This window comes from Anolis carolinensis, chromosome 2 (genome assembly GCF_035594765.1).
Source record: "Anolis carolinensis isolate JA03-04 chromosome 2, rAnoCar3.1.pri, whole genome shotgun sequence".
Taxonomy (NCBI): domain Eukaryota; kingdom Metazoa; phylum Chordata; class Lepidosauria; order Squamata; family Dactyloidae; genus Anolis; species Anolis carolinensis.
In genome coordinates, this window is record NC_085842.1 from 91,017,427 (window position 1) to 91,033,045 (window position 15,619).

A 15,619-nucleotide genomic window follows, 5' to 3' on the forward strand; every position below is an offset into this window, starting at 1 on the left:
TTATGTGAAACAGATGATAGGAATACCAAGTTTGAGGAGTTTACTTAAAAATCCCAAAAGACAGAGGTGCTAGCTGCTTTATTTAGACTAAACTTCAGCTTCTTATTACTAGTATGTCTACAGAACTATTCTCACTGATTTATTTAGATGGCATATATTTACATTGTCCCCTGAGCACCTTTTAACATTCTAGCTATATTCAAAGTCATGCCCTTAAAACAAAATAACTCAAACTATTCCCACAGGAATAAGAGTGCAGTACAGTCTTCCCAATTTCCCCATTTCTCTCTGCTCTTGTGCTATTAGCCCTGTGCTGGGGAAGAGTGCAGCCCATCTTCACCTGCCTTCCCACCTCTTCTTCTCTGTTCACTACTAGTGAAAATGAACCTTTGGCATGGAGGAAGACAGTTCAGTGGAAATCACTACAGATTTGTCAGGATGCATAGAGAAACTGGTGACATTGCCAGGAGGAAATGTTGTTTTATTGCACAGAGATAGCTCATTGAACCAAGGTGTCATAGTGAAAGAAATGCTGTGAAAAGCACAAATTCACCCCTCAATTTATCCCTCCTTTAAAAAGGTGTTTGCTCATGTGTGATTGAGTGACTATGCATTATCAATCCATATTTCATAATGGAGAAGGTTTCCAATGGGTTTCCAGGCCCTAAAGTTTCAGACCCAAACACTGAGACCAAGGGAGGGCCTCTGGCGATGTTATTATGTATGGTGCAGCTTGTTATTCAAATACACACGGAGACACAGAAACAATGTATTTTTGAACAGAAATCTATGCTAAAAGGACTGTTTCCAGATCAAGATAATACAGAAGAATTGGGAAGACAAGACAAAGATTTAATCTAGGCTACCTTGTTTTAACCAGATGTAGAGCCGAGGGTGAGTCCTGGTGCTACAATAACTGGGAAAGAAAAAAGAAAGCTAAGGAAATACATAGACAATCCCTGAGAGTCTTTGCAAGTTGCATCAATAAATTAATTAAACCTTATGAATTGTAGCAAGGAGCTGCTCTACTAGTAAAGCTGGAGATTTGTGCACGAATTAGAGGTGAACCCACAAAAGGGAATTTGTGCCCTTGTCTCCATATGGAGATGTTCCATTAAAAAAATGGAGACTTAAGGGCAGCCCCAGAGATCTGGAAACCCTAGTTTCCAATTATTAGATTGGGTGACAAATTGTGAGCCTTCTGTGAATCAGAAATATGAATAAGAAAGGAATTACCAAGTGTTGTCACAATTATAATACACCAAAGAAGTAGTGGGGGAGGAAGCGTCGGTGAGAATATGTAACCTAAGGTGTAGTTAATACTAATGAAATTAAATAGAATTTCACAGCTAATAAGCAAAAGACAGAGATGGGAAAACTTGGACATACAGTAGAGTCTCACTTATCCAAGCTAAACGAGCCAACAGAAGCTTGGATAAGCAAATATCTTGGATAATAAGGAGGGATTAAGGAAAAGCCTATTAAACATCAAATTAGGTTATGATTTTACAAATTAAGCACCAAAACATCATGTAATACAACAAATTTGACAGAAAAAGTAGTTCAATACGCAGTAATGTTATGTTGTAATTACTGTATTTACGAATTTAGCACCAAAATATCACGATATATTGAAAACATTGACTACAAAAATGGCTTGGATAATCCAGAAGCTTGGATAAGCGAGGCTTGGATAAGTGAGACTCTACTGTAGTTACAAAACAGATAAGAGAAATCCAGTCATCTTTACCAATATCACATCTTTAGCAGAACCCTATAGAACATGGGCCTCTTGAGACATCATTCATCAGTTTTGTGATGCAGAAGAAAAATAAATAGGAAAAAGAATGAAGAATCTGCTTGTATGTTCTTTACTTTATTTATTGGACAGCTATCGGCATATTTTCGATCTCCCCTTTTTGGGCAAGTTCGTGGAATGTGTGGTGGCCACACAACTCCAGACATTCTTGGTAGACATGATTTTCTAGATCCAGCGCAGTCTGGCTTCAGGCCGGGACATGGTACCAAGACAGCCTTGATCACCTTAGTCGATGATCTACGCTGGGAACTGGACAGGGGAATGGGTCCCTGCTGGTTCTGCTGGATCTCTCAGCAGCTTTCGATACCGTTGATCACGGTATCCTTCTGGGATGCCTTGCAGGGATCGGTCTCGGAGGTATTGTTTTGCGGTGGCTCTGGTCCTTCCTGGAGGGTCATTCTCAGATGGTGTCACTGGGGGGACCCCTGCTCAGCCCCACAACCTTTGTTGTGTGGGGTCCCGCAGGGGTCAGTACTGTTCCCCATGTTGTTTAACATATACATGAAGCCTTTGGGAGAGATCATCCGGAGTTTCGCGGTGCGGTGTCATCTGTAAGCAGATGATGTCCAGCTCTGTCACTCCTTCCCACCTGTCACTAAGGAGGCTGTTCAGGACCTGAACCGGTATCTGGCCTCTGTGTTGGACTGGATGAGGGCGAACAAATTGAAACTGAATCCAGACAAGACAGAGGTCCTCCTGGTCAGTCGTAGGGCCAAACAGGGAATAGGGTTACACCCTGTGTTGGACGGGGTCGTACTCCCCCTGAAGACACAGGTTCGCAGTCTGGGTGTTCTCCTGGACTCATCACTGAGCCTGGATCCCCAGGTCTCAGCAGTGGCCAGGGGAGCATTCACAGAACTAAGACTTGTGTGCCAGCTGTGCCCGTACCTTGGGAAGTCTGACTTGGCCATGATGGTCCACGCTCTGGTTACATCCCGTTTGGACTACTGCAATGCTCTCTATGTGGGGTTGCCTTTGAAGACGGCCCAGAAGCTCCAATTAGTACAACGGGTGGCAGCCAAATTAATAACTGGGGGAGCGTACCACCCCCCTGCTAAGCCAACTCCTCTGGCTGCTGATATGCTACCGAGCCCAATTCACAGTGCTGGTCTCGACCTATAAAGCCCTAAACGGTTCTGGCGCAATCTACTTATCCAAACGAGCCAGCTAGATCCCTAAAATCATCTGAAGAGGCCCTGCTCTCGCAAGTGAGGCTGGTGGGAACGAGGGACAGGGCCTTCTCGGTGGTGGCTCCCCGGCTGTGGAACACCCTCCCCACAAATATCCGACAAACCCCAACCCTTCTAGGTTTCAGAAATGCTGTGAAAACATGGTTGTGTGCACAAGCTTTTAATGAGTAAATGATAAAGTCGACATGGTCCAATTTAAGGTTGAAGCATGTGGTTTCTGGACAAATGGATCTAATTATATATGTTTAAGTTTTATAATGTATTTAATGATGTATTTTTATAGTTTTAATTGATGTTATGTACTGTTCTTGTTTTTATTATTATGTTCTTGGCATTAAATGTTGCCAACTGTTGCAAGTCCCCCTGAGTCCCCCCGGGTGAGAAGGTCGGGGTATAAATGCTGGAAATAAATAATAAATATTTATTGGCAAGAGAACCAATATTATTCTAGCTCTTCACAGGATATGGGACTCATTTCATCTTGATGTATTAATGCATGGTATTTCCATAGAAAAATTGTAACGCAATATGTAGGTTTTGGGGAGTGGTTCTTTTTAAAGAGTGTAACATAAATCAGTGTTTATGATTTTCAGCTATAGCAGACCTGTGTCTTAGAGCTTGTTCTATAGCAGGCATGGGCAAACTTCATACCACAATGTGTTTTGGACTTCAGCTCCCACAATTCCTAACAGCTGGTAGTTGAAGTCCAAAACACCTGGAGCACTGAAGTTTACCCATTACCAAAATTCTTTGTAATATCTGGTCCACCAACACACCTTGCATACTTGATAACTGTTCTTTGAAGCATAGGAGAGAGGGGCCTGATATGATCGAAAAATTGTGCATTCAAAAGTTAACTGAGGAACTGGAAAGGGAAAAGTGGAAACACCAACTTATGGCTTATCTTCTTTCTCTGACTTGTGGAGGGAAAGGAACTAAATGAACTGTTCAATATATGATTCATGACTTTAAGAATCATGCAGAAATCCTGGGAACAATGGAACAAAAGTATTGCATGTTTTTGCTTTTAAATTATAGTATCTGTTTAACATTCTTATTTAGAAAACTTGAGAGTGATCATAAAGATCCATCCAGCAAATCTGCTAAACTCTCTCCAGCTCTAACTCTATGCAACAGTGTATCATAAACATGTCACTTTCTCCATGGGAACCAACATGTTTTTATTGGGAAATGTATGAAATAATGTTGAAAGAGAATTAAATTGGTGGCAGACCTATACATGCTGAGAAGACACAACAAATGTGCATACACTACAGTGTGACAGAAGAGTAAATCTGAACATATGGAGCTGTTTTACACTGAAATTTACAATTTGTCTATTTCAGCCGAGTACTATCTTCTCAAACTGGCGATGATTCCTTAAAGTTTTGGATATTTTCCCAAGCCTATTGTTGTCTCAGATTTTTTTAAACTTTCTATGTAAGGTGGCCTTTGCCAGTGTCTCTCCAGTAGATGATCCCACTTGGGCAAATGAATCCTATCTTACATTAACAGTGAAATAGGATGTTGAGAGACACATCTTGTAGGACCTCAGCCACATTCTGGGCCATGCTATTTTGCTCTAGGAAGATGTATGAATTTCCCCTTTCTATTGACTTACATTGGACGTTGATTAAGTAGGCCAACTCTGGGACTGGCATAGAGTTGCACTCATTTTGAGTGACATTTTGCACATGACTTTCTCTGATGGAGTTAAGTTACCAAAGTATATAGATTCAACAGTGTAGTATTAGTGCCGTAACTTCTATCACACTACCAGAGTAGCAATGCTGTCTCCAAGGACCCTTCAGCCTCATTGAGAGTAGATTCTCCATTTAAAAACTTATTTACATATCCCTCCTTCTTTATTTGGATGTTTGCTGTATTTTACTCAGCTTATTATTTTAAAAGGATGGTAATTTAAAATGCATACAATTTCCCCCAGCAGATGAATGATTGGAGGACTAATTTGTTCAGGTCCCTGGTATGGATAACTTTATTATAATTAGAGGAATTCTGAAAAGGAAAAAAACAAATCTATAAATTATAAAATATGTGTAATTTTAAGGGAAAGCTCACTGAAAAATCTCACATTAAAAACATATTTGAACAAATGATAAAATCAGATTATTTCTAATGAATTTTAGAAAACAGAAAAACTATTTTATTTAAAATGAAATGCTTATTCAGTTCTATTGTATATTAATTATAATAGCAAAATAGTTAAAAGATTCAGAATCTTGCCAAAGATAAGAAAATGTGAGAGAATCATAGGTAGGTTTAACTAATCTACTGACTAAATGAAACTTAGAAGGGCTTGGGTTTGGGTAGATGACGTTACATGTACACACACACAGACTGAGAAAAAAAGCCCATGCTATATTTTAGGAGTTTGGAATTCTATATATGCTTTCATCAGTATGCTAAGGGACTGTTAGCTACTGGGACCTAAAGAGTCATCTTCTAGGATGCATAAATATAAAACTTGCAAGTTGAGTACATTCAGAAGTTGTGGCATGTCACAAGTAATTTTCAGGCCCAGAAAAAAATACCTGTATAGAAACAGAGCAGCTATTATTATGGTTGGAAAGATGAACATTTGCAAATATTTTTGTCATTGGCCTCTATATTAACTATATCAAGACTACATTTAAATACTGACAGGGTAATTACATGTTTCAGCGCTTTGTTTATGTGATCTCAGAATGATGTGTTATTAAAGAAATATTCTGTATCTAACAAATTTCCTCGCTTTCATTTTCTTCTAGCTTATTACGCCTCATGCAATCAGAGTTCAAACACCACCCCGGCACATCCCTGGCGTAGTTGAAGTAACATTGTCTTACAAGTCGAAGCAGTTCTGTAAGGGTACACCTGGAAGATTCATCTACACAGGTAAGATAGATCATTTTAACTGATAATATAATAGGGAAAGTGTCAGTTATATTGCTGCTTTTAGACTGAATGTCACTATGATGTTTTGCCAATTTAAAGGAGATTCTTCCACCACGATTAGATTTTAAACTAGTGCCCCACTTTTTTACTTCATGATAACAAAGGTGTGAAGCCTAGTCTTGTCAAAAAGCAACACATATATTGTTTTGGAAGATTTTCTGATTATGTGCTGGCTGGCAACATTGTCTCTGTGTTGAGCCTTTTCCTCTTATCAGAGCAATCCCCTCACATATTTATTGAATAACAACAACAACAATAATTATAACAATAACAACAACATTGAATCTTGACATAAAACAGGCGCTCCAATAGGATTAATGAATATTCTGAGCATTGTCTTAGTTCACTGCAAATTTTGAACCAAACTAACAGATTAGAAATTTCAATAGTCATCCAGGCCATCAGGGGAGAATTTTGGAGATTTGGGTAATTAAGGAAGAAGATTATTGAAGCTACACTTTTTGTTTTGTCTCCAGTATTAGTCTCCTAGCCAAAAAGGGACCTGACACAATTGCACAAATTGAACCGTTGATAATACCCTTGTCCACAATTCCCATAAATGGTTGTTGTACCGTTCTATACTTATCTGAAAGGGGTAGGTGAAAGAAACATAGTAAAAGTGCATAGGATTATGCATGCTGTGTAGTGGATTGAAAGCATCTTCATTTTTGTCATAATACTAGAACAACTGAATACTGGGAGAGTTAGAATGGGTAAAAATAAGAATGTGAACTAGGGAATTTATTGCCAAAAGATATCATGGTTGCCAACTTGGACAGCTTTGTGAAGAGGGATTGAATAAATTCAAGGAGGATGGTCTAATCATAGTTATGATGATTATACAGTTCTTTAGTATCAGGTGCAATGTGGTTCTTCCTGTTCATTGTGGAGTATAAGCAGAGTGAAAAGATGGTGCTACACTGTTGCCTGACTTATGGGCTTCCCATGGGCCTTGGTTGACCACTGAGATAACAGAATTCTAGACTAGATCGAACATTGGCCTACTCTAGGTTGGCTCTTCTCGTGTTCCTATTTATTCCAGTTCTGGTTTGATAGAGATGTAGCTTAATGTTTATGTTCATATTTTCTTGTTATTATCAAGAGTGATTCTGTCAACAAATGTCTGCTATTAAGGCTAGAAAGGGCAACGTACAGCATATGACTACAGTAGAGTCTCACTTATCCAACATAAATGGGCCAGCAGAATGTTGGATAAGCGAATATGTTGGATAATAAGGAGGAATTAAGGAAAAGCCTATTAAACATCAAATTAGATTATGATTTTTAAAATTAATCACCAAAACATAATGTTATACAAGAAATTTGACAGAAAAAGTAGTTTAATATGCAGTAATGCTATGTAGTAATTACTGTATTTATGAATTTAGCACCAAAATATTACGATGTATTGAAAACATTGACTACAGAAATGCGTTGGATAATCCAGAACGTTGGATAAGCGAGTGTTGGATAAGTGAGACTCTACTGCAGGGGTCCTCAAACTTTTGAAGTGGAGGACCGATTCATGGCCTCTCAGACTGCTGAGGGGCCGAATTATCATTTGAAAAAAAAAAAAAACAAATTCCTATGCTCACAGCACATGTCTTATTTATAGTGCAACCCCCCCCCCCCAACATTTATTTACTACATTTATACCCCACCCTCTCTCATCCCGAAGGGGACTCAGAGCGGCTTACAAGATGTATGTACATACAATATATTATATTATTAGCATAGCACAATATTAGCATTATATATTACTATATTGTACTATACCATTATACCGTAATAATATTGTATAATATAATAATATTACATTTAATATATAATAATATTATTATATTATACAATATTATTACAGTATATTGTATTATTATTATTAGCAGCCCTGAGTCCCCTGTTGGGTGAGGAGGGCAGGTAGAAATGCTGTAATAAATACATAAATATTATATTGTATTGCATTATAATATTATTATCAATATTATATGTATACACAATATATTATATTATTACCATATCATTCATTTACAATATTTCATTTACAATATTAGTAAATGAAAAAACAATACAATATTTAAAAATAAAAATAATTTTAACCAACATACTGTAAACTTATCAGGATTTCAGTGGGAAGTGTGAGCCTGCTTCTGGCCAATGAGATAATCAAGTAGGATTTTTGTTGTTGTGCCTTCAAGTCATTTCAGACTTTGGGAGAGCCTAAGTCTAAAACTGAGGGCGGGGGCCAGGTCAATGGCCTTGGAGGGCCGCATCCGGCCCCCGGGCCTTAGTTTGGGGACCCCTGCTCTACTGTATATGTTGCCCCCCCCCCCCACACGCATGCAGAAGCTAGATAGCTTTCAAAAGAATTTCTTTCTTTCTCTTCCTTTCTTTCTTTCTTTCTTTCTTTCTTTCTTTCTTTCTCTCTACCAGAGGAGTCTAGGGGATCTACATCATAATCCAAACAGAACAGAAAATATTGTTTCTGCTGTAGGAAATGCTATTTTTTGTACAAAACAACTACATGGCTGTTTAGCACAGAATGGTGGCAGAACTGCAAATAGCTTCAAAAACCTCTAAATGTTTTTTGTAGCAGGAAGAAAAATGTTAAAATTGCTTTCTTTGAGAAGATACTTAGTGAAAAATTCCAACTGTCTATAGGAGGATGCTTCCAGAAAGATAGTGGGGAAGGTGGGAAGGGATTGTGTCCAGCAGGTGCACCTGTTGGATAGAGGGACAGGAGAAGGGGCCTTTCCTGAAAATCTCAAATCATAGGCACATTTGTATTGGAGAATATGGTCATTCAAATTACCTGAACCTTAGCCATATAGAGTTTTATAGGTCATAAGAAGCACATTGAATTGTTACAGGAAATTAATGGTCAGCCAGTTAAGCTATTGCAACTGATGCTGTGTGCTCCCTGTGCCTAGCCCTGGTTAACAGTCTAGCTGCAGATAGACTGGACCAGCTTAAGTTCCTAAATATTCTTCAGAGGGAACCCCGCATAGACAGTTTTACCCTAATCAGAGCAGTCCCGAGGTAATTTTTGGGAGTAGGTGACCGGAATTTTGGCACCCCTCCCAAATTTTGGCGCCCCCCCCAAACAAATTGCTGATAATTACTGGCAGCAATGGCGGTGGTGGAAGGCCCAGCCACCCGTCCGTGCGGCTGCCCTCCTGCTCTCACTCGCACATGCACAGGAGGCCCATCGACCGGCGGGCGGCAGGCAAGGAGTCCTCGGACAGCGAGGGAGAGCAGGAGGGCGGCCGCACGGACTAGTGGCTAGGCCTTCCGCTGCCTCCACCTCGATAGCGCCCCCGCATGGTCTGTGCCACAGGCGACTGCCTAATTCACCTCACTGTTGGACCGCCTCTGACCCTAATCCAAACATATAATTAGGGTATGTGTTTTACCATGTCCAGGTCTGAAATCTAAAGGAATGGGCACAGTTACTGCACAAGCTTTTAAATGTACAAATGCCCTCCTGCTCACCACTATAAACTAAGCTAGCTCAGATCTAAATCTAGGAGAACATGCAAGAAGTGAACCTTTGTAACTCCCTCCAACAAGGCTGAATCCCTAGTGCCTGGTTTGACTATGGACTGACCAAGAATACCCGTCTTGTCTGGATTAAATTTAAATTTGTTCACTGATTGCTTTGGGTTTTTTTAATGTAGCGTTGCACCCACCCCTGCACTTCTCATCTTGGAAATGCCTTCAAGCCCTTTAAACAAAATGCAGAAATGGAGCAAGCTTGCCGATCAGTTTTAGTTAATTGAAAATTATAGGATTGACCCAAGAGGAAAATTTCGTTTGCACTCCAATCACTATTACAAATTAAGGAAAATTACTACAATTTTGTTTAGCTAAGGTTTCACACTGAGTTCACAAAATTAGCTCAGCCATCCTGACAAAGTCAGCACTTTGTTAGTGATCAGGAGAAGGGGGTGGGAATAATCGACTGTGGTGTGTACAAACGAAGCATAGAAAAAGCTATGATGCTTTACAGAACCAGGCCAAGTGGTTTTAATTAGGATTATTAGTTCATTGCAAATTGTGAAGAACAATCAAACTAGCAGATTAGTTGTTTCTTTTAAAGCTAAAATTTCTTGTTATTCATTTTTTCCCATGAGAACTTCTTTTAACTCCCACATAGCTCCTTTACAAAAAACAAAACAAAACAAAACAAAAACACATTCACGAAGATGTCTCATTGTCAGCCTACAGGAAATGTACCAATTGGATGTTCTGATACTGTAACATTCCACAGCAGCGTTCCAGTCGGTGGGAGTTTTTCCACAGTGTTTGTCAGTGAATTCGGTGTTCTGGAACGTTATACAAAACCACAGAGGCCAAATGTTTTCTCAGAGGAGTTTGGCCTCTGTTTTTGGCTGAAAACAGTGAGGCATCACTTGCTGTTTATTTACTCTGCAACTGAGAATGAGAAAAGGGAACAGACAAGGAAGGAAAAGAGGAGGGAAAACCAGGGGCTGTAGATAGTAAGAGAATCATTCAGGCATACTTTTCTTTCTGGTGAAAATATCTTATCCATTAATGGCCCCATTTTGTGGTTAGGTCTCATTTAGAAGAAATTATTTTTAATCAGCGTTCAACAAAATATCCCCTCAAGCCACCTGGCTGTAAACTGATTTTCTTCCCTTTGCTGTTAAGTAGTTGAGACTCTAAGAAAATGTTAGTGGTCCATTAATTTTCATCCTCTCCCCCCTCCCTTTTAACTGCCAAAAACTTTGACTTTCATCTGTGAATACATGTCCCATCAAAGAAGTAAGACCTTGTGTGCAAGGAAAAATGTTTGATTTTTTTAAAATAATAATTTTGTAACCATTATACTGCTTCATTGAAAGAGGGATTTTTGTTCTTCTCCCCAAAGCATTTCATGAATAGACACATGGAAAACAAATAACCTCTGGAATTCCTTTGGGGACATATGCATGTAGAACCTAGAGTTACATGTACAGATGTTTGGATTATGCACAATTAGCTATTTTCTAACTCCTCATGAAACACCCAAAACTACCTTCCTGAGGCAGCCACCCTGGCACTTAGGAGTCCCTAGGAGTCATGTACATCCGATGGGCCAAATTTTGTCCATGATCTTATCGGTTTAATAGCTGATTGACCAACTGCATGTCATAATTTGGACAGTTTGCAGTTTTATGCACTTCGTTTTTCAAGTATAAATATTCCATAATTTATTTCATGTGATTGCACTATTTAGTGGTTTTATGCTATCTCTACTGAGAATGTTGCACTTGCAAGTGCTCATCATCAATTTTAAGTCATTTTTTCATTTAAGTGGATTTAGTTCAATCTTGTACAGAAGGTCTTCCATGACACAATTGAACACCTTTCCTTGGAAGAAATGTTGCTTTGCTTTATACCTTGCTTGGTATCAATGCCCAGTGGATCATCAAAAGTGTGAAATCCATTGGTACATTTGTTCAAGCATTCTGAGTAATTTTGATATATGAAGGAGAGATAATAATAATAATAATATAATAATAAAACTTTATTTATATCCCGCCACCATCTCCCCTATGGGGACTCGGGGCGGCTTACATGGGGCCATGCCCAGACACCATACAATATAACAAAATAAACAGCAAATCATAAACACAATATAACAGTACAAAATCATCGTATATATATTACAACCCTATGTGAGATTCCCTATGTGAGGAGACAGCTTAAAACTATGCATTGCTCTGCTGAATTCAAGGCTTTCTTCAAGTGAGTGAACACCAGGCAGAACAGGAACATTAATTATTTGCATCAACCTGAGGTCATGAACAAAAATGTGGTCAATTGTAGAGAAGCACTTGTGAAAAGTGGTCTGTTCCTTTCTGTGCTTCAAACATGGCTTTGATACGTGTATATAGGCAATATTCATGGTGATCCTTTAGAGATCAAAAAGTCTCCCCCATATCATACTCATAATATTGTTACATCAACAGTATGGCAGAATAGATAAATAAATAAATGATCGTACCAGTACATTTTGTGCCCTTCCTTAGAGAAACTTAAAGGGGGTTGTTTATGTTACAAACGTATTTACATTTTCTTCTGACAAGAACACCTTCATATATAAATCTGGCCTGTCAAAAAATCACTGAAGAGAAAAACTCTTTTTCAAAAAATGTTTTGCACACTGTTTTTACAGGAAACAATGTTGGATGTTGTTTGAAATCTGAATGGCTGGATGTGAGGCTAATGGCATTGTATGGCTACAGAACTGGTCTTCAATCCAATACTGTTGTGGAGCAGCTTTGGAGGGCTGCTTAGATGTGGAAGAAGGAATCACAGAGGGCTTGGGGTGTGTGGAGAGAATGAATGAATAAATGAATGAATGAAAGGAGGAGGAGGGCAGGAAGGAAGGAAGGTTGATTTACTGTCTTGAGAATTTACTTTTTTGCTCTGTGGATGTGTTTTTGTATGTGAATGACAACGAATGAGCCTGGAGAAGAAAATATATCATTCCAGTCATTCCCAGTAATGCTTCAAATGTTAATGAAAATTTTGTTTTGTTTTGTTTTTTTGCTTCCTAGACTGTTGGAAACAGTGGCCAGTAAAACCGAGATTTCTGTATAATCTTTTGATCTGACTAGTCCTGTAGTGCCTTCAGCTCTTAAGGCCTCAGAGTCAGTTATTCAATGGCCTGGAGTGTCAAAAAAGATACTGCATCTGGGTCCAAGAAGACCCTAGCGTAGAGCTTTCCAAAATTTTCATGTTGATGACACGCTTTTTAGACATGCATCCTTTTGTGACAATGTAATTCAATTTTACTAGGAAATCAGAGGTCAAATCAGCTCCTTATAAGAGTTTAATTCATGTGTGTGTGTGTGTGTAAAGGTAAAGGTCTTCCCCTGACATTAAGTCTAGTCATGTCCTACTCTGGGGGTTGGTGCTCATCTCTATTTCTAAGCTGAAGAGCTGGTGTTGTCTGTAGATGCCTCCAAGATCATGTGGCTGGCATGACTGCATGCAGCGCTGTTATCTTCCTGCTGGAGTGGTACCTATTGATTTACTCACATTGGCATGTTTTCGAACTGCTAGGTTGGCAAAGCTGGGGCTAACAGTGGGAGCTCACCCTGCCTCCTGGATTTGAATCGCCGACCTTTCGGTCTGCAAGTTTGGTCAGTGGTTTAACCCACTGCGCCACCGGGGGCTCCATATATATAATTTACTCTGTAAATGAGGTTAGACTTTTTCCTTTACACTTATGTACTACAGTTTTTGAACTGGGACTGGGTGGATGTCTGTTGGGAGGCCTTTGACTGTGTCTTCCTGCCTGACTGAAGGAGGTTGGACTGGATACCCTTTGAACATCTCTTCCAATTCTGTGCTTCCCTTCCCACCGCGGGCCCCTCCCCTGAGACCTCCCTGAGCCCATTGCCCAAGTCACTTCTGCTGCTTCCGCTGCTGCCTCTTCCTCCTCCTCCTCCTCCTCCTCCTCTTCCTCCTCCTCCTCTTCCTCCTCCTCAAGGTATGGCTGACAGGCTCCTTCCAAGCGGCTGACAGGCAGCCTTTGTTCATGGGGGTGGGGATGGGGAGGAGACAGGGAAGTATTTTTCATGTGACACACCTGTGGGCTACAGGAGACACACTAGTACTGGTATATCCTGACACACAGTTTGGAAAACTATGTCCTAGCCTAGAGTCAACTGAGGGGAAAAAAACTGTTGGGTGTTTAGAAGGCAGACTTTCAGTATTGACTGACCCAAAGAGGTGGTGGTGGTGGTGGTGGTAGTAGTAGTAACAGCAATTTTTAAATTTACATTTTTTTAAAATGACAGTAATAGCAGACAGTTCATTTGTGCCAAAGAATGTCTATGGACACTGGGATGCTGAGTTTTTTTGAGCTCAGCCTATGTATCAGTTCTAATTTGGAAAGTAAGGAGAAAACCTTCACACATTAGGGATGCTTTATATTTCACTGGAAATACTGTAGTTATAAGCAATCCCATGTCATTTAACCCACACTGAGAAAGCGTTTCTCCCAAAGCTGCATTCTAGTAGTTTTGTTGAAGTATTTTCCATGAGAGATTTTTCCTCTTTTCTTGTCAATTTTTTAGTGCTCCAAAGATGGATAGCCAATAAAATATTTCCTCTTTCTTTCTTTCTTTCTTTCTTTCTTTCTTTCTTTCTTTCATTTTAAAAGAAAGTACTGTTGTTGGCTGAAATAATAAGAAACAGATCGGCAGGCAAGTCCACACCACCCCCCAAAACTCCCCCATCACCAGCTGCTTAATCCTTATTTCAACTAACCTTGACCAAAGCAGCAGGAGGACTTAGTTCTGAAACATGATTAAGTTGAAGTGGCTGTTGTGATAATACACCTCCTTTTTAGTTTTACAATGCACCACTTAGGAAGAGAGAAAAATATGTTTGGCTTGCAACTTAATTCAAACTTACTTGATTAGTACTTCTGGAACAATGTTAATATTTAAGTATTTGCTTTTCTTTATACTACGATAATTACTGTACAATACATACAGTTTCACTATATTGTTTTCAGTATTACAAAATGTTTACAAAAATGGAAATATAAGGAACACGTCTACACAAAATGCATGCAGTATATTAGAAACAATGATATGCAAAATATATTAATGGGAAATGTTTTCATGAATTCCTATAGTAGACACAATATGTCAAAAATATATTAGGGCAAATTAATACAAAAAGTACTAATATAGATTTTAGGTAGACCCTTTCTCATTTTTTTTTAAAGTGCACACTGCTGTGGAAACAAAAGGAGACAAACTTCAGTTTTGATATATGAAAAACAAAGTGCAACCAGAATTGATAGATCAATCCGTCCATCCCTATTCCTACCCTAATAATAATAATTATTATTGACACAACAACATAGTATGACACAGCAAACAAGATAGATATGCTGGATTTTGTATCACAAAATCACAAGTCGAATTATTATTATTATTATTATTATTATTATTATTATTATTATTATTATTATTATTATTATGTTAAGGATGCTTGGCAGTTTATTAGTTTAAATGAAGACAAAAAGCCAACATCACTGGAAAAAATGGGAAACATTCCTTAGCATAAGTAAAACATCTCCAAGAGATCTCTAAATGCCCCTTGTTTTAGAAACAAAAGTGTTATGTGTGTTCCAAAATATTAGTGAAACACCTCCCTCCCCTCCCCCATTTAAATTATTATTATTATTATTATTATTATTATTATTATTATTATTATTATTATTATTATTATTTTATTATGACACAGCAAACAAGATAGATATGCTATTATTATTATTATTATTATTATTATTATTATTATTATTATTATTATTATTTATACCCCACCTTTCTCCCCATGGGGACTCAAGGTGGCTAACACTTGACCCTAAACAAGTTTAAAAGGTGCAATACAAAAATTAAAAACAATTAAATAATCTACGGATCAGGCTATATCCATGTTCTCTGTCACTGGTACCATGTGCCATTCTTCCCATCCCTCTCCATGATAATTCTGTCAGCTTCTCAGAGACCAAGGTTGCTTTCTTTACCTTAAATTTGTATTACACTCTTAAAAATATATAGTTGTACAATACAGTCCAAAAATACAATAACATTAAAATTTTACAAATAAAACAGCATAAAAGCAT

At 38.6% G+C, this 15,619-nt stretch overlaps 1 protein-coding gene across 6 annotated transcripts in view; it reads left to right on the forward strand.

The window, feature by feature from the left end:
• The window catches only part of ebf1 (EBF transcription factor 1), a 448,211-nt gene that overhangs the window by 342,585 nt on the left and 90,007 nt on the right, over positions 1-15,619 (forward strand). For all 6 annotated transcript variants that reach the window (XM_008114800.3, XM_008114803.3, XM_008114801.3 and 3 more), the window contains one exon: positions 5,778-5,904. In XM_008114800.3, the coding sequence (XP_008113007.1) occupies positions 5,778-5,904 (127 nt within the window). The remainder of the gene's footprint in view (positions 1-5,777; positions 5,905-15,619) is intronic.